The 27,159-nt window shown below is 35.8% G+C and overlaps 2 protein-coding genes across 6 annotated transcripts in view; one reads left to right on the top strand and one right to left on the bottom strand.

Annotated features, from left to right (window-relative positions):
- Window positions 1-27,159, bottom strand: part of LOC119539194 (mediator of RNA polymerase II transcription subunit 12-like protein) — a 73,890-nt gene that overhangs the window by 30,890 nt on the left and 15,841 nt on the right. The window contains exons 10-22 of the mRNA XM_037842498.1: window positions 24,417-24,616; window positions 22,005-22,193; window positions 21,363-21,437; window positions 21,057-21,247; window positions 20,033-20,194; window positions 17,370-17,481; window positions 15,188-15,277; window positions 13,960-14,069; window positions 13,645-13,780; window positions 12,647-12,808; window positions 9,384-9,746; window positions 7,419-7,575; window positions 3,786-3,997 (exon numbers count right to left, since the gene is read on the bottom strand). Of these exons, the coding sequence (XP_037698426.1) occupies window positions 3,786-3,997; window positions 7,419-7,575; window positions 9,384-9,746; window positions 12,647-12,808; window positions 13,645-13,780; window positions 13,960-14,069; window positions 15,188-15,277; window positions 17,370-17,481; window positions 20,033-20,194; window positions 21,057-21,247; window positions 21,363-21,437; window positions 22,005-22,193; window positions 24,417-24,616 (2,159 nt within the window). The remainder of the gene's footprint in view (window positions 1-3,785; window positions 3,998-7,418; window positions 7,576-9,383; window positions 9,747-12,646; window positions 12,809-13,644; window positions 13,781-13,959; window positions 14,070-15,187; window positions 15,278-17,369; window positions 17,482-20,032; window positions 20,195-21,056; window positions 21,248-21,362; window positions 21,438-22,004; window positions 22,194-24,416; window positions 24,617-27,159) is intronic.
- P2RY12 (purinergic receptor P2Y12) overlaps window positions 12,963-27,159 on the top strand; it is a 45,138-nt gene continuing 30,941 nt past the window's right edge. For 2 of the 5 annotated variants that reach the window (XM_037842580.1, XM_037842604.1), the window contains exons 1-2: window positions 12,963-13,139; window positions 25,459-25,562. The gene's annotated coding sequence lies outside the window, so the exon portion shown is untranslated. Of the gene's footprint in view, window positions 13,140-21,508; window positions 21,655-25,458; window positions 25,563-27,159 lie in introns of those variants that run through there. The other 3 variants (XM_037842595.1, XM_037842612.1, XM_037842586.1) reach the window with 2 other exon arrangements.

Consider the following 27,159-nt stretch of genomic DNA (forward strand, 5'->3'; position numbering starts at 1 on the left):
AAAAATTATATAAGTAAAGCATTTGCTGTGCTTTTATTCTTTTCATCCTTAATATATTTAAGAAAATAAATACTTTGTGGGGTAGGGATTTTCTTTGAAATAATAAAACCATAAAATTAATACTAATAAAACAACAACAATGATAAATATGGCAGCTAACATTTACTGAGCATTTACTATGGGCCAGCCACTTTTCTAAGGGCCCTTATGTGTATTAAATCATTAATTTCACAACAATCCTAAAAAATTAGTGTTCTGTTAACTCCATTTAAAGATGAGGCTCTGAAGCAGAGAGAGGTGAGGTTACCACTCCACTGGGTCCCTTCTAAATGAGGGACAGCTGGATAAAGAATGGAAATCAATCACTCTTAATTTCCTGGGCGAGGACTACAACTAAGAAGAATGAAAAAAGTTTTCTTGCCAAAAACATCTTTCTTTATGCATGTCTGTATTCATTAAAGCTGTTAAGAAAACATACACAATTATAATAACAATTATTACATCAAATAATTTGATTTAAAATACATAGCAATACCCATGCTATTTAGGACCTATTTTCTAAACACTAAAATACACTCAACACATTCCTAAGGAAATATAAGATGGTCCATAACAGAAACTCCCATGACCAACTGACGCTGATATTCAGTCTCCGCAGTGGAACTAGAGGGGGCTACTTTATAATTTACATCATGTACCACCTACAGCTAGATGGTTTCTACCTATACCAACTTCACTCCAATGGGAAGAGGCTAAGCAGACTCTAAGTTCTGAGACATCTCTGGAATTCAGGACTTTATGTGTCCCCTGCCATATGTAGGTTTCCAAAATTACCACAGCAGAGGTCACTGCAGGGGTCAGTTTCTGGAAGCACTCAGTGGGATGGCTATGAGATAAGTTTGTGGATAGAAACCAGGTTGCTAGTAAGTGTTAAGAATTAAGGATTAAGGAGAAAGATTGCTCTAGGTTTGAAATAGCTGCTCAAAGCATGCATTCATTCGATAAATATTTCATACATTTCTACTGTGTGCATGATAGATGAAAAGATGGCATAAAATATTATCAGGCCCAATACTCACTCTTGTAAGAAAAGGGGACAAACAGTGGGTTGGTTACTGGACAACTAGCCTAGGAAGCAGTTATATTCAAGACCTGGAGCAAACTAATCAGGCTTTCTAAGTATCTGCTAAAATTCCAAGATCAGTTTTGAAGGTTAATATACATGGAAATTCTCCAACACATTATTACATTTGAGAAAAGGGACTTCTGGAATAAGAAAATTGCTAGAATAAGGAGCAAAATATCATTTAATTTTCTCAATAAAAAGTAAGATATAAAAAAATAAAAAGTAAAAAAAAAAATTACAAGTTCTGTAGTTAAAGAGAATCACATCATGTGGAGGCTTTTAACCTAAGAAAATGTTCCTGCCAAAATGAGAATCAACATTTCTATGTTACTTCTAATCATGAAGGATATGTCAGTACTTACTAAGAAAACAGCTAATTGCACTCAGCATCATTAAAACAATTTATCAATATCACTGATATTCCATATAATTCTGTCTTTATCATAAATTTTTAAGGATTATCGTAAGAATTTTTTCTGCCACAATACTATACTTAGCTAGATCCCAAGTATATTGATAGCTTATACATGATTATTAGAAGACAGGAAAACCGCTGACATTTCCTCAGAACCTCCTAGATGCAGGCACTGTACCAGATACTTGACATATAAATTTCATTTATTTTACGTAAAGCTTTCAACTGTTACAAAAACAATGCAGGAGGAAGAGGGGAGGTGAATATTGTACAATCATTGTTACAAAGTTGAGTTTCTACGATTTGAAGAAGGCATTTCTGATCTTAAAAGGCAAACCATTTTTAAAAATTAATCCAACATTGTGACAGAGTTGGTACAAAAGAATTAGTAAGAAAAAGAATGAATTAATGAAAGAATTAATTCCCATTAGTCAAAACAGAACAGCTATAGGTGGTGTAACTGAATAGAGTTAGGTATTTTGAGTGATTTAAGGAAGACATGGTAGTAATGTCATAAGTCTGCCTTTCCCAAATGGGAAAAGTTTATCACTGATTGTAGGTAGATTATTCTGTTATTCTGTTGAGTTCCATTTCTTAAAAAAAAAAAAAAAAAAAAATTGTTTCAGGGGAAATTTTTGTCATGGCTTGTATCAGGAAGTGTGCCTTTTGGGGGACAGGCATGTTAACCTGTAAATGTCTATGTAGCTTGAAGCTACGTACACCAGAAAAACATGTTCCCAAACATAATCCATTCCTGTCCATGTCAACCCATTGAAAATAGGACCTTTTGATGAAGTTACTTCAATTAAAGTGTGTCCTAATGGAATCAGGATGGGTCTTAATTCTATTACTGAAGGCCTTACAGAGAAGGCTATAGGGGAAGAAGACACGACAGGAAACAGACAGAAGCTGGAGGTCAAAGGAATTGATAAGTCAGGAGAGGCGCCATGTGCACTGCCATGTGACAGAAAAGCCAAGCACCAAGGATTGCTGTCTGTCAGCCCCAGAATCCTACAGTCTTTTGGGAGAAAGCATCGCATTGCTGACACCTTGATTTTGGACTTCTCCCAGCCTCAAAGCCATGAGCCAATAAATTCCCATTGTTTAAGCCAACCTATATTGCATGGTATTTGCTTTAGCAGCTAGGAAACTGAAACAATGGCCCAGTGGACCTTTCCCCAATTCTAGGAGCCATTTAGAGTAATCCAGCTGAACATAGCAGTAACAGTTTGAAAGTAGGTTATTAATATGGCAAATTATATCTTATGATAAAAAAAGTGGATATGAAAACATAACATTGGATAGCAAGTTTTACTTAGGCTTAACTAATTTAAAAGGGAGATGAATTCACTGTCTTGGGATAGTTTCTCAATGTTTTGTGCATTTTTTATTTCTTTCAACATAGGATTATTGTGAGATTTAAGGTAACTAATACATTTAAAGTTCTTAGAAATGGTTTGGCAGATAGTAAGTGCTCTATTAGTTTTAGCTATTATTATCACCAAGATAGTGCATAACCATTATGGAATATTGGAAAACGCAAAAAAGTATAAAGAAATTAGAAAAAGAAGCCACAATCTCACCCCCTCTTTTTGTTTTAATGTGTTTTATAGACACGTGGGTTTAATGAATCCATACTAAGTTTTGTGTGACTTCCATGTTTATTTTATTAAATATAACCACTGCCATCTAAAAAGTTAATGACTACTGGATTATAGAGTAAAAATAGAAACTGTAAGTCAAGAACTAAATTAAATGCATCAATATACTGTTATTTGTAATTTATTGTTCACTAGACATTATTAAACACTAAATACAGTCTGTTTTTGGCACTATAGGAGAAAACCTAAGAAACATCAGGGGCTTCAGAGACACAACCTTGAAGTGATAAATCTAAAAATACATGAAACAGAGCTAAAAGGTGTACAGCGTATGGTGGTAAATATAATAGGGAATGCACGATTGGGGAGGGTCACTTTGAGGATGAAAGGCATGCTTCTTGAAATTGATTATAAGGTCATGATCTCTTCTTTTTGTTTTAAGGCATATCTAAGACATTTAGAGTTCTTATTTGATCAGTGATGACAGTAAAATACAATGGATGAAAAGTATCTATAAACCTGATAAGAGAGATATACCTGCCTTCAGACGATGTGCACACAGGAACAGGCTACCTACCCCAAACGCATCCCTGGCTAGAGGAGTGTAAGACACAGAGAACTCCATTGCTGGATCCAGACAAACCTGTTGGAAAGGTCGAGCCTGGGCTTGCCTGAGAAGCCGCTGTTGCTGCTGCTGCTGCAGAAGCTTCATCTGTATCAACTGCTGCTGCGACGTGATTGTGTGGAGGGCGGGCGGCTGCATCATGGCACCCGAGCGCCGCTGCAGCATGTTCGAGAGAGCTTGTTTGGTATTTGTTGGGACAAAGGAACCTGCAGGGTCCAATCTGGAGCCACCTGAAAAAGTGACCGAAGGGAAGGGCGTTCTAAGTATGTTAATGCAACAGGTCTTCCTTCTATTTTTCTAATTTTAAATCAAACTGCAGAAACCTCACTATCTAAGGCCTCATTTCATAACCAAAACATAACATAATGCACTGTCCCACCCCCTGCAATCAGTGAAGACCTGTTAAGAGTAGTGTAATTTCCAAAGGATGGGGAAAGTGAAGTAGGAGTGAATTATAATACTTTAATATTACTTCATGGAGCACCATTTCAGTTGATTAACTGAAATACCTGAAACACAGTATTGTCAGTGTAACTCCAGAATTATGTGGGTTTTAAATTATGCAAGGCCCTCAGCAGCATATTGCATAAAATGTATTATACTTGTGGTATACTTTGCCAAGTGTCCTAATCCAGGTATTTGTACGCTTTTGTAAAGTCACTTTCATAATTTTAAACAAATTTAAAATTCATGTTATTTTAGCTCCTTTGCCACGGCAAAATGAAAATGCCTGAATGGAATGAAAATAATACTTTAAAAATCTGAAAAGCTTTGAAACTTCAAACACCAGAGTCTAAAGACAAATACATTTTTTTTTGAAGGCAAAAATCGAATAAAACAAGAAATTTTGATGATTATATTGATGCTTAAGAAATCAAAGAAAATCCTTAACATACGTAATTTGTCAAATGCTTCTAAGAGTTGGGAAAACATCTTTTCAACATTTGCTGGCTTCAAACCAGGTGCCATCCTTTCATTCACCACAAATACTCAATATTTTCTAATGTATATAAATGATAAAACCTCTGTAAATACCTCACAAAAGACATTTTATCTATTTTAAAATCAGGTTATATGATAGAAAAAAAAATTTTTAAGTTGTTTACTCAAAAAAACCCGCAATCTTTGAAAGACTTTAAGACCACAGTAAGCAATATGATTTGTGAAGTCAATCAGTGGCATCTGAAGAGCAATTGGGAAACAAAAAAAAAACAAAATGGAAAACCAATTTGAATAACATATGGCAAGGTAACTCGTGTTGAAGCAAGATTAGAACTATACGATTACATAAAAAGTTAATAGGCTCATTTTATAGAATGGGAAGTGGTTTTTAAAGATTAGGCTATGGTCTATTTTCTTTTAATTTTCCTAAATTTTACTATAACCTTGTATCTCTGAACCAAATAAAGATTATAATCACATGAAACCCTCTGTATACCTAATTGCTTTCCTTTCCCTTCCCACCAAATGCTACTCTGATTTTGGTGTTTATCATTCCTATGCATTTCCTTATAACTTTACCATACAGGTGTGTGTGTATGTATATATGAGAGAGAGAGATTGGGGCACTGTTTTGCATTTCAACTATATATAAATGGAATCATGCTATATAAATTTTTCTTCAACTTCAGAGGACTTATGTTTGATAAAAATCTATTAATTCATTCATATAAAATCTTCAAAAATAATTATTTTCTCAAAAATTTTTTCTTATATGTCATAACTAAGACCTACTTAATACCTAAAAGCTCTTCAACTTACAAAAACCTCTTACAGTATAGACTTTTACAAAGTAGTTACCCTTAGTCTTTTTTTTTTAATTTTATTTTGAAATAAATTCAAAGTTATAGGAATAGTTGCAAAAACAATACAAACCCCATACACACAACTCCAGCATACCCTTCGTCTTATAGTTTTTGTGTTTCATTTCAATAGCTACAAAGGGTAAAACTGCTATCAAATATACATGGAACTTCAAATTTAAAGTAGAAAGTCAAGAGAGAGGAAAACTGGGTATGATTTTCTACATTTATCCGTCAAGTCTAGTTTGTTCTTTGTAGTTTACGTTCAGCATTCATTCAATCAACCTTTTTTTTTTTAAGCACCTACCACAAGCCAGACCCTACTTTAAGTTCTGGGGACACTGAAGCGAACATAACAGGAAAAAATATCTGCCCTCACAGAGCGTACATTCTGATGCAGGCAGACAACAAACCTGTAAGTCAGTAAAATACATAGCTTATAAGCAAGTGTTGAATGCTGTGGGGACTAGAAAGTACAGGGAAGAAATGTGGTTTACAATTTAAAACAGGGTGGTCAGTGTGGGATTCTTTGAGAACGTGATATGCAACCAAAACCCAAAGAAGGTCAGGCAGTGAAGCATGTAGATATCTGAGGAAAGGACCAGGGACCAGCAGATACACAAGCGGTGAGGTAGAAGTATGCTGTAATCATTTACTGAACATGTAGTGTCAGGCTATTTTCTAAGTGCTATATTTTTAATTCACTTTTAGTGATACATACACACACACACACACATACATATACACACATACACATATGTATACACAAATATGTGTATGTATAATATGAACTATTTCATCTGTTAAAAGGGTAAAGAGATTTTTGTCCACTTTGTTCACTGTAATATCCCAGCACTCAAAACATGGCCAGGCCCATGGTGAAGCTCAATACATCTTGTTGAATGAACGAATACATGAACCACCCTATAAGGGTCGATATTAGTATGTCCATTTTAAAGATAAACAGGCACAGAGAAATTAAGAATTGGACAAGAATATACAGCAACAAAGTGGCAGAGCTGGATATGAAACTATATACCCTAATCCCAGGACAGCTCTTAACTGCCAATTTAGAAGACAAAATATGGATTTCTCTTGCTACAGTCCAAGAATCAAAGATTTTGATCCCTAAGCCTCAAAATATCATACTTGAGTTACTATAAAAATCATAATATAACAGAATACAATAAGAAAAATATCATTTACCAGGATGGTACAACAACACAATACAGATTAAGATATTAATCTATTTTGCTAAAACAGGCAAATGTTCATCTATAAAGAAAATTAATCCATTTCTAATTAAGAGCTGATTTTATTTAGAAACATCCTTATTTAGGAAATAAAACCTACTTTGGCTTGAACCAAAGCAATACTAAAATCATGCATCTTTACTATGGATATGGTAATTTTCATTGTAGTTATTATCTAAATCTACTTGCTGAGCCTAATTTCTGAGATGCTTGATGGTATCAACAATTTAAAATTCAAACCATACAAAAACAATTACATTGTACAATCTTTTCTAATCTTTTAAAATGCTAAGATTTGTATCTGATAAAAATGCACACAAATTAAGCAACAAAAAACCTTTAATTTTATATCTCAGATTTCGATCAGTTGCTAGTATCTCTCCAACAATGGATGAAAATTCCAAATTAGTAACATAAACTCCAAACTTGTTTAGAGAAAAAAACAAAAATGATGGGTGAAGGGAATTATGAAAACGTCAGTTGAGTATTCGGTTCCTAAAACTCCCCAAATTTTGTGGAGGTTTCAGGTTAACAGCAAAGAGAACCCCAAGTTATTTCTCATCTTGGAACAAAGTGACTGCTCTCTCAACACATACCTGGAGTAAGGGATTGGTTCTGAAGGAAAAAGCCAGGCTGCTGGGGTTGGCCAATGAGGTTGTAACCCCACAAGGTAGACTGTGAATGATGCATCATTTGGGAGGAAATGGGTGAGTAATTAGGAGGCACTCGGTATATGCTGCTCTGTGGATACTCCTTCAACATAAAGTCAGAAAAAAAATGTTACTTAATTTCATATACTACACAAATAATTAATGTAAATTCTCCCTGTTAAGTTGTTTGAGATGGTCTCTATCTCAGAGTACAAGGCTGCTTTTATAAAGGGAAAGATGGAAGGCCAGACTGTAAATAAATTACCTGCAAAATACTCATCTGAGTTAAAATTTTTCTTGACTTAAAAGGTACTTAGATTGGAGAGTGACGTGGGAGAGATAGAAAAGGGTTTCCTCTGAACTCTCTTTTTAAAATACTGAAAGTGTATTTAGCATCTCAACATTGTACAACACCAAGAGTTGAAACAGCATCTTCAGTTGGTAAGTGTCCCAATGTCCTGATCATTTGGTCTTAGAAAACCTTCCTGATACCTTGGGTCCAGATAAGAATTATGCCAGAAACGCCTGTGTTACTCCAGCCCAGAAAGAAGCTTACTTCTAAGATAGCATCCTAAAGAAGTAAGGTAGACCAATCACTCCTTTCCCCTCCCACGGTACAACCCCAGCCCTTGTTTGTGCAGCTGCAGTTTCTGAGGATTACATCTGAATGTCTCAATTTTCCTACTATCCTCCTTTCCCTAGTTTAGCTCTACATGATGAGGGGGTAAAATTGCAGTTCCATGTGATTTTACTGAAGAATATATCACAATGGAAGAAGCAGTTTCAGCAGTATTAGGGAAAGAAGAGATATGAATTGGGGAATGAGATGGACTTCAGGAATTTTGCATCTTAAAAAAAAACAAAACCTGCCCCATGTGGAATGAAAGGCTAGCGAAATCACAAGGAATGCCAATCAGGACCTTATAAGCATCCCTTCAAGACAGAGGAACAGAGTAAGAAGACTGAATGAAGAAAGGGCACTGAAGTTCAGTTCACATGGCATCCAACAGTGACAGCAGTCATTACTAGAACATTAATCATCTAGCTCCCATCTAGGAAAAGATATGTTTTGGCTCTGAGATAAGCGAACAATAACAATAATTAGTCAGAAATGTCTAAACACTAAATGAATACTTCACTAAGTGAATACTTCTTCCACTTTGCAGCAATAACAGCTGCAAAGTGTTACAGAAAATTTTATAGGAAATGTCACAAATTCTCTCTCAAGTATTTTAAAGGTTAATTCTCAAGATCTAAAAAACTTTTTCCTGAATTTCCATCTCAGATTTCTGACGTTTTGAAAAAAATGTTGCTTTAGGTAAGGGACACTTACAGAGAGCAAGAAGTAAACTATTTTATATTAGGTTTATTTTATCTTTTACAAATTCTGAAAACATGGTGAAGAAGTAGAAATATATAGGAAGGAAGATGGAATGATAAAATATGAAATCTCAGTAATAGCCTATTAGTTATGTTAGGTGGACCTTTAGGGAGGAACAAATAGTTTTTTTATATTAATTTACTGCAGAAATTAGCCCCCCAGAATATAATAAATATATTTGGCATGCCTAATAATAAAAATATGTAAGAGAATGAGATTTTATAGCTGTAAAAAATTCAACTTCCCACCCTGAGAAATTATAAGGCATTGAAATATTATCTAAATATTATTCACTATAGAAGCCCAAAGTTAAACAGCTATTAAAAATGGAAGAGAGAAAACCAAAAGCTATTATACCTGTCTTCTGTGACAAGTCACTGTGTGATAGTTAATTACTACAGAACCTTGTTAGAATAACTGTTATCACAAGGCTTATACTGCTCTTAGTTATGTTTCTAGGGATTTAATTTGGGCAGAAATAAATCTCAAACTGGATGCCAATTCACCATTCTCTATACTTCCTAACTTACGTCAACTCTTGAGCTTGATTTCGTCTTACGCTTCCTTCCCTTTGTTTTCTTCTCTTCATCCATTGTAGTTTTTCCCTGATCTGAGAGCTCTGCTGATTTCCTTTCTGGTTCCTGAGATATGGGAGAAGTGGGCTCTTCCTCTTCCTCCTCGGGAGGCAGGGGCAGTGGCTCGAGGTAGTAACTTCGGGGCTTGGGCATGGGGTGTGTGTGATACAGAAGGAGATGATGCTGCTCTTCATACTTGATCACCTTTCTGTCCACTCGGACAGTTCCAAACCAGGCCCAGGAGAGAGGAGCTGGGTTCTTCTGACCCTCGAACAAATCCCACGGGGACACCTTCTGCTTCGTAGAGACCTGGAGACCCTGTGGCAAAGTAATGTTCCATGACAACACGTTCAGATCTTTGCCTCATGCAAAGGCAAGGCTTGCTTAGGACATGGGATCAGAAAACATTTTGGCTGATGTGGGCCTAAGAGAACCCTGGCATACAGCAGAGAGGTTAACTCATCAGTCTGGGGTTACACAGCTCAGATGACCTTTAAGTAAGTTCAGTTGTTTGGTTTTTTACACCACACCATGCTGTGTTCAAGCCGTTACACCAGACAGCCCTGTATATTTTACTATAAATGGTGTTTCTCATTTAGTTTTTTGGCAAAGTAGAACTTCCTATACTAAATTATAATCCATTATAAACCTCTAGATATTATTTATTATTTTTAAGATAACATAAATGCTTAGAAGACTAGTCACAGTTGGCCCTTCTTAGGTTCATATTAACTTCAATTCAAACCTATATGTACTTGATTCAATATGGGACCTTTTATGTACTTAATAAACCAGTCTCTGGATGGCTAAGTAGTATTACAGAATTAACTTGCAGTGACAGTTACAGAGTCTTTCAATTTAAGCTTATTTCTAGTGGATCTAGAAGAGAAAATGTTATTTTATTTCCGAAAATAACAATTTCTGAGTTTTAATATTAATTGGTGAGACATCACAGTACTTTCCTTGGCCCAGCAATATGAAATATTTTTTCCTCAAAACGGTCCCCAATTTTGCTCATTTATGGGATAAAGGCAAATCTCAAAATTGAAAAAGTGATGTTAGAAAGTGAGATTGCCCCCCCAAAAATTTGACTTGTCCACTCTCGGAACAGAAAAAAAAAAAAGAAAAAAAAAAAAAGTGGTGTCCCTCCTTCCCAGTCCTTCCAACAGATTCTACTGAACAGGATCCAGTACTCAACGTAAAACATCTTCAATATCACAGATTAAATTCCCATCCATCCCTCCTGCACACGTGAAACTAGGCACAGCCTAACCTGCCTTTAAAACTCTTCTTCACCACAATGTCTGCAAATACCTCCTGCAAGCAGGTGGGCCCTCCACTACCTGGCCCACTCACTCCACCTTCCTTCTTGGAAAGAAAGAAGCCAGCCTGCCCGGACCTTGTGGTGGCCCATCCTGATGAGGCGGCCTGACTTTGGACGTGCAGGCGGTGAGATTTCCCTGCGGAAGTGCAAGCCACAGGAGGGATGGTGCTTCATGCAGGCAGGAGGGGAAAGTGCCAATCACGCCACGTCGCCTGCAAGTTCAGGCCAGCACAGCCTCTGCCACGTGGCGTTCATGTCCGTGGCCAGGGAGGTCAGACAAAACCGGTGGGTGGCCCCTCTGCCTCTGAAGATGGGGTCACCTCTGGCAAAATATCAGCCCTAACTTCAGTTCCCCTGTCCGTGAGGGGGGATAGTGATACCCAAAGCCTAGGATTGTGTGTGTATTTTCTGTCTTAAGAAAATATTGTCCCAATGGCTTGGGGCCATGGGTGATCAAACTGATTCTTGGTAAACTTCGAGGTCTTGTGGTTGTAGGTATTTTGTTCTTACAGCTATAAAGAGGCCTACAGCTACCAAGATAGCTTTTAAAAGGCCAAAGCAAATACCCCAGCTCTTGGTCACAGAACTTCTAAAACAGCACACACAAAAAAAAAAAAAAATCAAAAAAAAGGAAAAGAAAACCATATGTGTATAGGAAATTCTATTTTCTCAGGTATTTTCATATATTTTCACAAAAATTCATAAAATGTAAATGTCCTCAATTGAAATACATAGCAGTCCAAAAAAAAAGGCAAAAAGGCCCCAAAATAACTACTTAGGCCTTTCATAAGATGCAAACATTCCTGTTTTTATCTATAAAACAGGAGGCTTCATCTAAAACCAAGTGTCAAATACCAACTATAAATTGACTGTTTTCTAATATCTGTCTTGAGATTAGACCTCTCTCCTGGGTGCCAAGACCACATATCCAAAAGGCTTCTAGATGTCTCTGCACCGGAGAGCCCAGTGGCACTGCAAACTCAAATTGCCCATGACTCTAGTTTTTTTCTCTTTTCACAGTCCCACTGGTATGAGGTACTCAGGCTGTTCTAAGTGCAGCACTGCATTTCCCCTACGAGTCACATATTCTCATGTCTTTGCATCCTCCCTTTGCCTGTATCTCAGCTTTCACTACCTCATGGCCAACTCTTGTCTTTAAAATGGTGCAAGCGTCAATTTGTCTAAGTACCTCATTACTACGGCCCCTTGTCTGAGTTTGCGGGCTCCTCCTCAGTGTCCAAATAATAGTTTCTCATGTAATAGCACACAAACTTTACCACATTGTGATTGTCTATTTCCCCTTGTGGGTAGGAGCTCTGACTTTCATCTCTGTGATTACATAATGTCTGTAATGGCTGTGGTTGCTCAACATTCATTGAAAGAAAAACTGGTCATTCTGCCCACATTTTAGAAAACCTTATTTAATATCTTATATAAAATAAGTGTTCATTAAATACTGTTGGACTAGAATATGAAGTGCCATCACATTTAAAATATTTTTTATTCAGAATACCTTACTAATGAAGATATATAGCAAAAAAAAAATTGTCTCATCTAAACATACTCTGCTTCTAAATTCTGAAATAAAATCAAAACTGGTCTTTGCTATTTTTTACACTAAGCTTTTATTTAGTTTACTTAGTTTTCCCTTGGTGGGTTTTATAATTTTAGGTAAAAATTCAGGTAAAAATTTTGAAGGAAGATCTTCACAGATCTGACCTATTTATATAATGCCAATAACTGTTGCATCGAAATGACAAGAATATGCTTTTATAAAGTCAAGAAACTACAAACGTGAGATGTTTTGTATAAGATGTTTAAATAGGAACATAGGAAAAGTATTTGATATTCATAAACTGACATACTTATATGAGAAAAAAACATTTACTCTTGCCTGTTTTTTATCTATAGAGTCAAATCCAGCAATTTTGTTTCCTTTTGTGTCAATCAAGGAACCCATAGGTTCACAAGTGATGACATCACATGTCTGTTTCGGCAAAGGTAGCAACTGTCGAACTTTGTCAATACTTTCTGACCGCTTGTCTCCTAGCTCTTTCTAAAAAGAAAAAAAAAAAAGAAAAAAAAGAGGGGGAAAGAGAGAAGTGAGATAGAAATTACAATGAAGGCAAAAGTTAACAAGAAGGAAGTGCTCCTATGAAACATTTCCTTTTCTACAACTGGCATGTTCTTTAACCTTGAACATGATCTATGGGGCAGCTCTAAATTAGAGGGCTGAGGATGTTTCATTTCTTCTATTTAAGTAGGAAACAGAACATATATAAAGGCATACTTGTTACAAAACAAACATCACAGTGCTGAAATGACAAAAATTCAGGGCAGGAGCTGCAACACGGAACGCTTTCTTGCCTGCAGGACCGGACTACAAGGTAACCAACCAGCCATTATTTTATTCATAAGGTCATCAGATATACTGATTTCTTTTTATACTGTTTGTTTACAGTTTATTTTGAAGGTTGTATTAGTAGTTAATCAAATGAATTGGATTTAGAAATGGCAACGAAAATGGCTACTTTTCAAATGCATGTACCAGTCCAACTATAGATTATCTAAAATTCTAATGTTGGCATTTTGGTTATATGTTTGACATGGATTCCTAAAGCTCCTTAAAAACCTAAACATGTTTTGAGAATATTATTATTTTTTAAAGTTAAATCTTCAAGGGTATATGCTTATAATTTTGGCATACTGGTAAGCTGAGGTGAAGCAAATACCAACATAATCATATTAAATTAAGATGAATGCAATGAATACGAAACTTGTTTATTAAAAATAAATTTTTGACATTTTAAGATAGTGAATTAAAATAACATGCAATAAATAACAAATCAATAAACAATCTGAGCTCATAAGATAAGCAGATTACAAACGTACTTTCAGTTTCTTCACCAAATTCATATATGCCCGTTTGTTCTCTTCAGATCCCCCTGGGGATGCATTTGATAGATCAGAGGCTAATGTTCCATTGATTAAAACACCCAGCATGTCAAGAACTGTTGTGAATAATTCACTAGGAGGTGAAAGAAAATAGTTATTTTCATCTTAAAGCAAAACCAAGATACACTTAATTAACTGAGCAAGACGGAGAATTTTTAATGGTACCTAAGCATATAAGATGTGGCAGAATTTGTAGTCAGTTTATGCCATGCACACATGCAGCAAAAGGAACGTGAAATGATAAAAACATACTTGTTAGTGTGCATGTCAACAGTTCCTGAAGTAATTATCTGAAGGAGCAGGAGTGCCCAGTCCGTTGTCCACTGAGTACTCCTCTGCACTGTGTCAAACATTCCTCCTACCTGGCATGCAGAAGACAATATAAAAGGACTGCATTACATTACAGAAAATACTACCCCAACACCGGGACTAGAAAAAGATTAGTTTATCCTGTCTTCTCTCTCTCTCCTAGACAAATATTTGTCGACTCACTCTTTTTTAGCATAGCAATTTGAGCATTCAAAAAAAAAAAGGGGGGGTGTGTGTGTATGTGGGGTGTGGGGTGTGTGTGTGTGTGTGTGTGTGTGTGTGTGTGTGTGTGTGTGTGTGTGTGTGTGCGCCACGTGAGCAGAGGTTCATGGGGATGACCTAAAAAAGGCTAAGAGCTTGAAGCCAAGGTGCGGGCACATCACTGATGAGAAGTAAATGGCAGTTTTTTTTTTTTTCCTTAATCTTTCAGGATTTCCAGTTTTATGGTGTAAATTTAGTCAAGTTACACCTGAACAGGTAAAAACCAACTATCTACAGCTCTGATTTGATTACTATGGAATCTGTACTTGCTATCATAAACACTTGAAAACATCCATTAATACAGAAGTAAAGATGGGCAGGAGGCTAGTCTCACAGACCTACCAGTTTCATATGTGGGGATCAAGTGAAAAAAAATAAGGCAAGATATCAGGCAAGCCATCCTCTAGAGTAGGAATTAAATTGGGGCTTGTCTGATGAGAAAAGAAAACATCAAAGGAATGTACAATGGGTGAGAAATTTTAAACTTCTTTCAAATCTCACTGTGGAATTTGTAAATGATCAATTTGATGGAAAGTTTGACAAAGTTTTCATTTAAAAGAGTTTCTAGGTTTTTAAATATATAGTAAAAGCTAATATACATCTCAAAATAGTAGTCCTCTCAGACCTACATTGAGCACAAGCTGAAGAGAAGGAGAGAGTCAATGAAGTGGTGGAGGGGGAAAGGGCAGATCAATGCCTAAAATACCTACTCTTGTCTAGAAGTCAGACCAGACAGGAAGGAAAGCAAAAAGGAAAACAGAATGCTTGAGAGACAGGGAAGTAGTTACAAACAGCAAACAGTGGAAGGCCTGACTTTGTAGATTTTGCACATAGTGGGAATGCAAAGTCTGGAGTTATTTTCACATTTAGGTAAGTGTAATAGATGGTATACACTAGAAATGTCTCTTACCAAATTCAGGCGCAGTTGCAATGCCTCATGCATCATCTGCCGTGCTTTTATATCATCCTGATATCGTTCTTCTCTCCAGTTGCTTAAAATCTAATATTATTAAAGAGTGAGAAAGAGAAACTTGTTTTCCCTGTTAAAATTGGAATTTTCTATTATTTAATGTTAAACTGAACATTTTATGGACAACCAAAAGCAACTTCTTTGTTTTAATAAATTAACAACCAAAGCCAAAATAAAGTCTTAAGATACTCTTCAAAAAAAAATTGGTTTCCCCTCTCTTCTTCCATGTAGACAGAAGTCTGGTCATTTCTTTGCTTGTTTGAATTTCTAAGTGGGAGAAAATCTTTTCATCTAATTATATACTCTATTACCAAGCCTGGGAGAATACTTTAAGGGCCATTACGTTAAAAATTAACTAAAATAAAGGTTTAATTTTAAAATATATTTTTCTACTGGTCTTATGAAGATAGGTATTGGAGAGAGAGAATTACAATGTCAACTGCTTCAGTATTATATTTTGAGAAACATGTTTTGAGTCCAAGAAAATGTATTATTTTGGTGTTTTACTGAAGAGGAGGCTTGCTATCTTGTAGACTTGTCTTCCTTGATAAAGAATTTGTACTATTTTTGAAAAATATGGTACTTTGGACATCAGCCAGGTGGAACATCAATTTATAGAATGGGATGCTTCCTCACTGACTCAGACTAATGCTGAGGTGCTTGGGAAAAGCAAATCATAAATGTGCGACACCTCAGAATCTGATGACATGGACAAAAAAAATGAACCAACTGTCATGTTTTGAAATATGGTCACTAATGAGAATCATCTTAGAAGAGCTGAAATGAATCATTTGCAGAAGTAACCCAACCCAACAGATGACCTGTAAGTATACCGCATGGTGAGAGGAGAGTACTTCCCAAATCTCATCTCAAATATGGACTTCTCCCAAGGCTAAATGAAGGATGCCAGGCAGTTAACAAAACACATGAGCTGTCATGGAGCTTACATTCTATTCTAGTACTGGAGCAAACAACAGAAAAATTAAGTCAAGTGTGATAGTGGTAGGAAGCAGGGCAAGGGATAGAGAATATTTCTAGAGAGTGACTGAGAAGGTCTCCCTAAGGAGGTGACATCTGAGCAGGGACCTGAATGAAGTGAGAGAGCAGGCCATGCTAATATATCAAGGAGAGCCTCTCAGGTAAAGGGATACAAAGGCTTTCTTGGCAAGTTCAAGGAATAGTAACATGGACAATGTTACAAGAGTGGAGTCAGCAAAGCGATGTCTGATAGGAAAAGAGGTATAGGAGGGAGCAAAAGCCAGATCATGTAGGGCCTTATAAGCCCAGACTTTGAATATTTATTCTAGGTGTAAGAAACACTTGGAGGATTAGCTCTCGCATATTCAAAAGGTGGGAGGTGAGAAGGGGAATGGAAAAGATTAAATGTCCTTATCCATGTCCATCCAATATCATTCAAGGGAAAAAGACATGATGTCAGGCTCTATAAAAACATAGTGCCACAAGGAGGGATTCGTTAGACTCTGCAGCAGGATAAAACATCCCTAAGACCACTCCATCTACTTTGCCTGATTCCATGCTCTCTGATTTCTAATGTGGTCACTCTGTTTCCTTGCAGTACATAGAATGCAGGTGCCCTAAATAGTGACCAGGAGAATTCTGGTTGGTGAAAAGGCAAAGTCTAAATTCCTTGTAAATGAATTAAAATGTCTTCTGGTTTATAAGTGAGTATCACATGCATTTGGGCTACTATCAGTCTGGCTGTGGCAAGCAAACACAATTAAGTTTCTGAACCTACAGAGCTCAAGCCCAGACCCTGCCTGATTTATGGAAGACCAGCTTGAGTAGCTGTACACAGGCTCCTCTGTCTTCCGGCCACGCGCATTTCCCCAGGTCTCTCCCAAGAGGTGGTTAGGAAGGAAGCAGCTATTTCAAACCTATACGTAATACGGAAATTTTTACTTTCAGTCTATAGACATTTACTGCATGCATAATTAATACGGTAAATTTATTAATCTTGTATGACTTGAATGCCAAGTAGGAGTAATAGGGCATGGGTTGTCTCTTCCAGCATCTCACCAGTTTAATCTCAGTATGTGAAAGGAAAACAAATTAATGCCATTAGAAAGAAACCTCCCTGGCTTAATATTATACTACACTTTACCTGATTAACTTGATTCTGAAGAGATGTTAGGAGGCCTTCCCGTTGTTCATCTTGCCCCTTAAGACAGGTAAGTACCAGTGACAGAAAAGGTTGTTGACTCAAGAGAGACATACTACAAAGGAAGTAATAACATAAGATTTAGTTAGAAAGAATGGATTACTTCCTGTTGCAACATTAATTTTTCCCCTCAGGTTATTTGCCCTTATTTATTTTACTATTAAGAAAAAGTTAAATTATACTTCTACTACTAAGATGAAATGCCACTCTAATGCCTCCAAATAGCTTAATATGCTCTGTATTCCCTTAAAGCCATTCCTAAACCAGCATAAATTCATACTGCATGTGAGAGATTGTGTATATTTACACATGCATGTGTGTGGGTGTGAGATGAGGAATTAATTTGCATTTTACATCAATAAAGAATTTAAAAACACATAACAGAAAGAATACCAATTTATACACAGAATAAAAAGTAGACTGAATAATTTCTTTCATGCAAAACTCTTATTTTAGAGTCCAGGAAACAGGTATATATGTTTTGTGTTTCTTTTTTTTGCTCGGTTTGCTTTGTTTCCCAGCACATTTCTTAAGACACATTTCTTAAGACTAAACAGAATGTAGGTCTAACCCCGTTTCAAAATGAACAAGTCAAGGTGCTCACTGTCTAGACACCCCTGAAGGTGGAGAAAGAGATTAAGTGAGAGGAAGGGGTAGCAACAAACAAGATAAGATTTAACAAAGGTCTATGAATACTGAAGCTTTATAAAAATATATATATATATTTTTAGATGCTGGGGTGTTGGAATAGCTGGAAGGATGTAAATGACATGGTGGAACTGCAACCTATAACATCCTTTGAAATTTGCTCTATAGCTATTAGTTGAATTGTGCTTTGAAAGTCTCCACCTTTCTGTATATACCCTATATTGCATAATACGGAAAAAACTGAAACTGTGGAACTGTAACCCATAACAATTTTTTAAATTACCTGTATAACTGCTTGTTGAAATGTACATCGAAAGTTAACACCTTCCTGTATGCATGTTATATTTTGGAATAATTGAAATAGCTGAACTTCTGGAACTGTGACCCATGATATTCTTTGAAATTTGCTAACTGCTTGCTAGATTGTACATGTATACATGTTAAAGTTCACAATTAAAAAATGCATTAAAAAAAAAAAGAATGTAGGTCTCCAGACTCCGCCAACTGGGCACTTGCTGGCGACCTCTAGTGTGCACTCCCACCCCAACCCAAAGACCAACTTGTCAATGGCTTTCAAAGCACTTCATAAAAATTCTATTTTAAATGGGCATTTTAATACTATTTCTTCAATTATCAGAGAATGACAGATCATGTTGTCAAGAAAAATGCTACACTGGAAAGAAAAATTTCTTAAAATGAGACTGAGGCCAAAATATTCCAGTCAGTTTCATCTTACGCTAGTAATACTGAGAGACACTGACTTTGAAGAACTACCTTTAGATGCTCCATAATATTAGCTATCCTCCCTGTGGGGTGTAAAACAATGTAAGTACAATCATCTATTAGTAAATAAACTTTGAAAATTAAAACCTGGTCTCTGGTTATTAATTAATATTAATTGCATTAATTAATATTAATTGTATTAACTAATACTGCCAAAGATGGTGAAAGAACCACATTACAAACAAAATACCTACAGTTAGGTCTCTACCAAAATTTACTGTAGTTAAGAGCCCAGACTCACAAGGCAGACCACCTGGGTTTGAACCCCAACTTCACAACTTCTTATCTTGAAAAGATTATGCCCTTGAGCAACTTAATTCATCTTTTAGTGCCTCGGTTTCCTCATCTGTGAAAAGGATCATTATAGCACCTACCACATAAGATTGATTGCTGTGAGAGTAAGTTCATGTATGTAAAAAGTTTTGTATAGGGGTTGGCATTTCATAAGAGCTAAGTAAATGACAGCTAAAAATTACTAATTAGGGCACAAGAAACCTGTATGTGTCCAGGATTTTTAAAAGAGGGAAAAATAATTGTCTTTTTTGTTTTCTTTATCTCAGGGGTGGGTGCAAATTCATTGTGCTTTGTTAGCTTTAGTGTGAGGTTTTATTTTTTCTCAGTTCATATGTTCAGTCTTCAAATATAATTATTTGAAACCTCTTCTTCAATATAAAATAAATTTTTAAAAAACATTAAACTTGGTAGCTAAGAAGTTTTAATATCTAGTTTACAACAAGAGTCCTAAATGTTAAAAGTATCAATAACTACTTCAGGATCCAACTTGACGGAATTATAAATAATTCCAAGTATTTTAAACATAAGTAGCTAAATAACAAACAGTTTTAAGTAATTAAAAACTAAAATACAGGGACCAAGTGACTAGCTAGATCTGATTCAGTGAATCTGAAGATGGGGCTCAGTAGTCAGTATTTTTAACAAGTTTTAACAATGATCTGGATACACAGGCAGAGCAGAGAAAAACTGTATAAAATATTATAACCTAGAACTTCTTAGAAACAGAGCCTTACCTAGCATAGAATATTTCCAGTTCCATATAAGAATTAAACTCATTGGCTTCTGGGTACAATGACCATGTATGTTTATAGGATGCTAGATTTTCTCAACTCTTCTTTAAAGTAAACTGTCACATAAAGAGACACATCTTCCAGCCATACCTTTTCTGTTTTTGTCTGTCTCTTTCCTTTTTTGAAGAAGAACCCAAGTGCTGTCCCTTTTCCAACTCTTCCCCAGCAGCTTTCAACACTCTTCCTTGCACAGAAGTTGGCAGCCTGGCAATTAGGGGGGCCACCAGCCACACACCCCTACGTTCAGAGGAGCTAAAATTAGAAGCAGATGTCAAACCCAGATAAACATCCTTTTTTCTCTGCTGTCAGTTATAACAGAAACCCCAAACTAAAAGCTTTTATGAAGAAGCCACAAGACTATTCTAAAATTTCTCTTTAATTTCTCATCTTTCCTTTTGCCAAATACCAGACATTTGCACACATTTTCCTCCCAAGCTTATGGAAAGCAGTAAATGGTGGGGTTCTGGGAGGACACTATAACTACATAATGTTTATTTTTAGCCTATAAAAGTGTTTTTTCCATGATTCTGGCTCTCTGATTCCTAATGGTCCTTTCACCCAACACAAAGTACATTTTTCTAACATGTTTACAATATGAAATATTCCAATTATATTTAAGCATAGTAGTAACGAGCTTTCGAAGTTTTAAAATTCATTAGATTTTACACCAAAATGAGGAAATATAAGTCAATCTACCTTTCATGATTAAAGTGAGACTACAATTTCATGTTTCCTGCTTCTAATTTTGAACCCAAATTATCATGATATAGTCATGCAGAATTGCCAATTAATAAAGATTACAGAAGAAGTGTTTCCTACACAATACCACGAGGCACTGTAATCTAAGGGACACTAAAGAAATGAATCAATCCTGACTGTCATCTATGGTTCCAGGGAGTCTGGGCTAGTTTAAACTAATATTTAGAATGCTAAGATATCATCCATTTCAATTTACCCCTTAACATATTATTAAAGATCACTGTTACTTGAAAGTAATTATTTTCTTCATGTCACTATGGTTTCATGAAAAAAAATTACTGTATTATACAAATAAAATATGCTGTTGCATGTGAAAACGTAATGATAGCCCAATAAAACTACAGAAAAAAAATACCTTAGAAATGTCTTTATTCCATTCTGTCTGGTACTACTTGTATCAGTACCTCCAATGCCAATTGGGTTGAAGAGACCCATTCCAGAGTTGGAAGAATTATTGTTCAAGTCAGCAGACTGCTGGAATACCTCTATTGTCGCCTTTGCAATGTTATCCAGTAAGTTGTTCATTTCAGCCACAGACCCAGAACCCTCGAGTTGGACATAAGAAAACTAGCACACATATGTTTTACTTTATCCTCAAATATCAACACATTTTGCTTTCCATAAAATTGTCTACACATTCACACTTCAAACTTATACTTACAGGGTCTTTCAGGCACTGTTTGATCATTAGCTGAAGTTCTAGCCAAGACTGCCTTAGTGTCCACTGCTCAAGGTTCTAGGGGAAATGAGGGGAATTAAAACACTGAGAATGTCTAAGATGTCTTAAAATATAATGATTTCTTGCAGTATATCCTCTCTCAAGAAAGAGAAGAATGATCACACACACTTAAGGGACTTAAAAGGATCAAAAGGCTTCCTAGCCTATTACATATATTCCTTGCAGACACAAATAAATAATGTGCCTGCTTCCCTAAGCACTGTAAATAAATATGGTGAGTATTTCTTCTTTAAAACTCTATTTCTCTACAACCAACCTATTCCAAAGTGGTTACAAGATTTCTTGAATAATATACTTAAGATAGTCTTCCATAAAGCTTATTTCTCAGGTAAATACAGTCTTGATTTTAAAATATGAATATTTATCTCATGATTATATACAATTGGCCCCAAGAAAATGTGACAGTTATATTTTGAAAATGGGAGGGGGGAGTGTAGGTAAAATCAGAATTAACTGAGGTCAGAAATTCTTTAACAATAACAGAAAAAGAGAGGTATTAGCCTTCATCCTCTTATAAGAATATGCCAAATGACAGGAACATACTCTTTAAAATATTCCACGTACCTGAAGAATGCGCTTAATGTGTTGCCTTTGCAGGTTGTCCCCCTCAGTACATTCTTTAATGCCGTGAGGATAACAGATAAGCTGCAATAATTTCTGTGCTTGCATATTTGAAAGCACAGGGTCCAATATAAGTTCTTTGTCTGTGCATAATCTTTCAGGCTCTTTTAAGCAATGTTCTCCGACCCATTCCTAAAAATAATACGATAGATTGACAGACATTGGCTTTCTGTATTCGTGTGCAATACGTATCAAATTCAAAATGGAATATAGTGCTGACATGAATCTTCCAATTTAAAAAAATATTACATGAAATAAGTTGCTGAGAAATGTTTTAAAGGCAAAATTAATAGCATTTTGACTTCTTAAAAATACAAAGTAGAACTTTGCTTAAAGAAAAATTTTATAAACAGATATGTCAACAAAGAAAAGGAAAGGAAGGAAAAGAAAAGTAAGGAAAGCTAAGAAAATATTGGTATGTGTTTTCAACTAGAAAATGGGGCCTATCTCTTGGCACTATTTTGTAATCAGGTTTTGTTTTTTGGTATTTTTAAAATTAATGAACATTGATAATAAGTCTATATAATTTTTTATAGACTGCATTATATTATACTCACTGAATAGGTAGAACATAATAACAAATGTCTCGTTGAACATTTAGAAAATTTTCTTACTTTTTTTGGTATTAATATAAATAACGTTATTATAATAAATGTGCATGTCTATAATTACTTTCTTAGGATAATTTCATAGAAATGCAAATGCTGGATCAAGTGGTATACCAAAAATTTAACTACTCTTCAACTCCTTTCAGGGGGTTTGTTTTTCCTAGTGGTATGAGTGCAGTGATGTGGAAGCTATTTTACACGTAATGTAGGATTGAACAAATGAGAAAAATGATTGATGCTGTTGGGTGCCAGAGTTCTTACTGTGGAAGAAGGCAATAGTAATATGGAATGAGGGAATGCAAAGAACTTCGTGAGGTTGGATTGGGATTGGTGGTATCAACAAAAATTAATCATTATACATATGCACATATTTATGAATGTGGGTGTGTTTTCTTCCATACTCTGCCTGCTCAAAGGGCTCAGAAGCAATGATATCCCATGGAAATGAGCACACCTAGTGCCCAGATCTTGGTTTCTAAGTACCAGTGCCTATTAAATGGAATCAAGATTCCTTGGAGGAATGAATGATTCCAGGTCTGGGGCAGGGAATGTACAAGATGGGCCAGAGATAAGACAATAAGGAAACAACTGAAAATGTGGAAATGTAACCTATAATATTCTTTGAAATTTGCTAACTACTTGTTAAATTGCACTTGGAAAGTTGTCACTTCTATGTGTATATGTTATGTTCTACAATAAAGAGAAAATGATTTTAAAAAGTGCTTAAAAAAATAAAGAAAAGGACATGACAAAATGACACAAGCCATCTTGAAGGCATGCCCACTGAACAAATCTGGGACAATGTGAACATGAAAATAACTAAGGACAGTATATTACAGCCCATGTGGATAATAAATAAATGGAGGAGAAAAATGGGCTCTTCCTTAAGGTTTAATGCAAACTAGTAATTATGGAGGGATTGGAGGAGTGGGCAAAATCACCATTTTGCAACCATCACAGTAAAAACTGGTTTGGACAAGAATCAAAATGGATGCCACATGCGGGGCAGGGGAGCAAGGAAGTATGACACGCAGTGGAATATTTGCATTGTCTTAAAGTATCTCCCCAAAGATTGCTTATTAGTTTCAAGGGGAAAAACAGTAATAAAATGGAGAGAAACCTTGAAACCATAAAATGGAGATCCTTGATCAAAATTAACATCACTAATGATGGACAAATGGATATCATGTGCCTTCAGATGTGCTAACCTGAGGAGGGCACATCGCTTTTGTAGTATCTTGGCCAGAGATGCATGATCTGCAGTTAATCTATAGAAACCTCAGGCAAATCCAGCATTACTGGGGAAACTGACAAAACTGGAATGTGGCTTACAGATTAGAAAAAAGTACTGCACCAATGCTAAATTTCCTGATTTTTTGACAACTGAACGTTGGTTATGTTATGAAATAAACAATGAAGAATTCAAAAGTAAAGAAGCATGATTTATGCCACCTACTCTCAAAGAGTTCAGTAAAAAAATTAACAAGTTGCACCCACATTAACACACAAAACAGGACTGTAAAATAAGTGTGACAAAATGTAAAAAAATAGTGACTCTGTGTTAAGTGTATACTAGAGTTCTCTTTACTGTTCTTGCAACTTTTCAGCAAATTTGAAATTATTTCAAAATAAAGTTAGTAGGGAAAAAAGGGCCACCTATTTACAAGTTTCCTACAATAGTGAGCTGCTGTCTCCAAAAGAACTACTTCATACTTAAAATTAGAGGCACATTAAATCTAATAATTACCTGTTGACAGATAGTCCTCAGTACATATCTAGCATATTCTCTTAAATTGGCAGTTTCTATGGAAATGCTTTTCCCGCAAGATTTTGAATTTTGTGAGGCAGTCCAGATATCATCAGCATTCCCATCACGTCGTAAACCCCTTACGGTGAAGTCATCATTCTTTAAAGAGCTGACATTATTATTGCCAATTTTTGCATCTCCTAAATAACAGAATCACAAAAGCAAAATCACAGAGGTTTACAATGTTGCTAAATATTTGAGAATTAAATGAGACTGGCTTTCAGGGATTTAAAATATGTGAATGGAGTCATTTTTGCATAGCCAGTGGTTCAGCAAGAGAGAGGATGGATCAAGAGAACAAAGGTGAGAACTCAGAGAAGTTTCTATCAGAAATGAAGAAAAAGCAAGTTCAAGACTCATTCCTTATTTTGTTTACAGAATTAAATACTCTTTTACCAAACTTGAAAAGGCCATTATGAATCACACTCAATAATCAGAGAACATTGATTTCACCAATATTTTAAGTATGAATGTGTTCAAATTCATAGATAAGGAAAAAATGGGTTACTCACCCTTCTAGATGTCCCTTTTCCATTTCTTCTCTTACAATGACTTATTTTCTATCCATAGGTCAAGAGAAAAGTTTTGCCTTAGCCCACCTTACTATCAACTTCTTGACAAGAGAGATTTATTTCCCTGGGAATGGAAAAGGGCAATGCATACTAAGGAAGCCCTTCAAAGTAGGGCATTTGTTGAATAACCCATGTCTTTAACTTTCCTGTCTGCAAACAACCAAATTAGAAAAACCTTACCTGAACAATCTCTCCCACACTCTGTGAAATGAAACTAAGAAAAGTGTTTTCCTTGTAACAAAGTTCGGGACAGGGCAGGGAACTGAGCAAAATGTTTGAACAGCTGGAAATAAGAAATCCTCTCTTGCCATATAGACAAATAACAGTCATATTTTAAAAGTGGGAGAGTAATATAATTGGTAATAAGGATCGCCAAATGACAACAGAGCCTCCCAACTTTTGTCTTTTAGACCCACAGGATCATAAGCCTTGAACAAGAAAATTACTTGGAACTAACAAATGAGTTTAGATGAGGCCTTCACTGCCTGTAATAACTGAGAGAACACAAGCCCAGGTCAGTGCAAAATGCTTTTTAAAATCCACAGGTCAAAAATTTTTGACTTTACTGAAAAAATGTGAAAAATCAGAATGATGATGAATATTTACTTACAAAATCCTAAGAGGAGGGCAGGAATAAACAATACGTTTCAGTGTATCAATATATTATCATGCATTTCTCATTAAAATACAAATACAGAAAGTACAAACTTCACTTCACCCACAGGACTTTATTTATTTCAAAGGAGAGCATCAGGAACTGGAGGAGAGACCCATTTTTACAAGAGCCAAAGCTTAATGTGCTTTCTCCCAACCTTAGATGATTTAAACAACCATCTCCATGCCTCAAATTAAACTAATACAGAAAACAGTACACAAATTCTAAAAATATTCCCATCTACCTAAATCACAATAGACCATGGTGGAAAGGACTTGAGATATCATTGCATAGGATATGGTGAGGTAGAAAATTAAAACCTCTGCAGAAACAAAAACAGACACCTTGGCCAGTCATAGACTAGGGGATCCCCACCCAGTTTAGATGTTAGGATGACAAAGAACATATGGGAGGCTATGCCAGGAACTTCTGCAATTTCGTAGACAATAGACTAAATAGAGTCCTCAGTGCCCCCTGGCTCTGCTAACATTCAGCTGGCCTGATCATAACCTCTCAGTTCTGAAGAACCCTCCACTGCTTACAAAGCTGTAGAACTTACTGAGAGCTGAGGCCAATTAAAAAGGCTAAGGAGATGCAATCAAAGAAAATGAACTGGTAATTATGCACAGATATTAAAATATGGCTACATGACTATTTAAAGAGTTGGACAATTTTACTTGATATTGAACTCGTCCTACAAATCAAGGGGCCAGTGTCTAGATTACTCTCATTTTGGTTTCTTCGTTAAAGTATCTGTTATGCATGCATTCACACTTCCAACATTAGTTTATTGAAAATCTAATATTTGCTAGCTTCTTTGATAAGATTAGAGATACCATGGTAAAAAGGCCAGTTCTTTCCTTCCTGGTCCCTGCATTTATTTATTAGATAGAACTGACTAGCCATCTTTCCCTTCAAACATCAAGGTAGAGAGACATCACTTAATGAAATGAGCATTTAAAAATTGGCTATATAATGCTACAAACTCATAAGCCCAGTGGGGAGGGCTGAAGCCCTCCACGTGGCTCTCTTCTTCCCTTTTTATTACAAATTCATGGGCATTCCAAAGGAGAATATATTTATGTAATAATATTTTAAAGGTAAATTTTTAATAGTTTTTCTCATGAAAACTCTCGTTATCCCTCCTTCTCACTGTCACCAAATAATGTTTTTCAAGCAGGAGTATAAACGGAAACTACTAAGTTATATCAACTATGCTCTCTAAGATTCATCTAAAACAATTTCTAGCCACTCAATAAATTCCAGTCTTTTAATCAAAAGGAGCTCCTTCAGAACACAAAAGAAAACTTTCGTTTAGTCAAGGCCAAAAGAGCATACCCAAAGTTGGAACTGGACAGTCTGAATTCAAGACTTTCTAATCATTCAAATCCTTAATGACTTATAAAATAAAAATATCTTAAGGTATTGCACTGTAAATGAATGGAAAAGGCAGTAC

This window comes from Choloepus didactylus, chromosome 1 (genome assembly GCF_015220235.1).
Source record: "Choloepus didactylus isolate mChoDid1 chromosome 1, mChoDid1.pri, whole genome shotgun sequence".
NCBI lineage: Eukaryota > Metazoa > Chordata > Mammalia > Pilosa > Megalonychidae > Choloepus > Choloepus didactylus.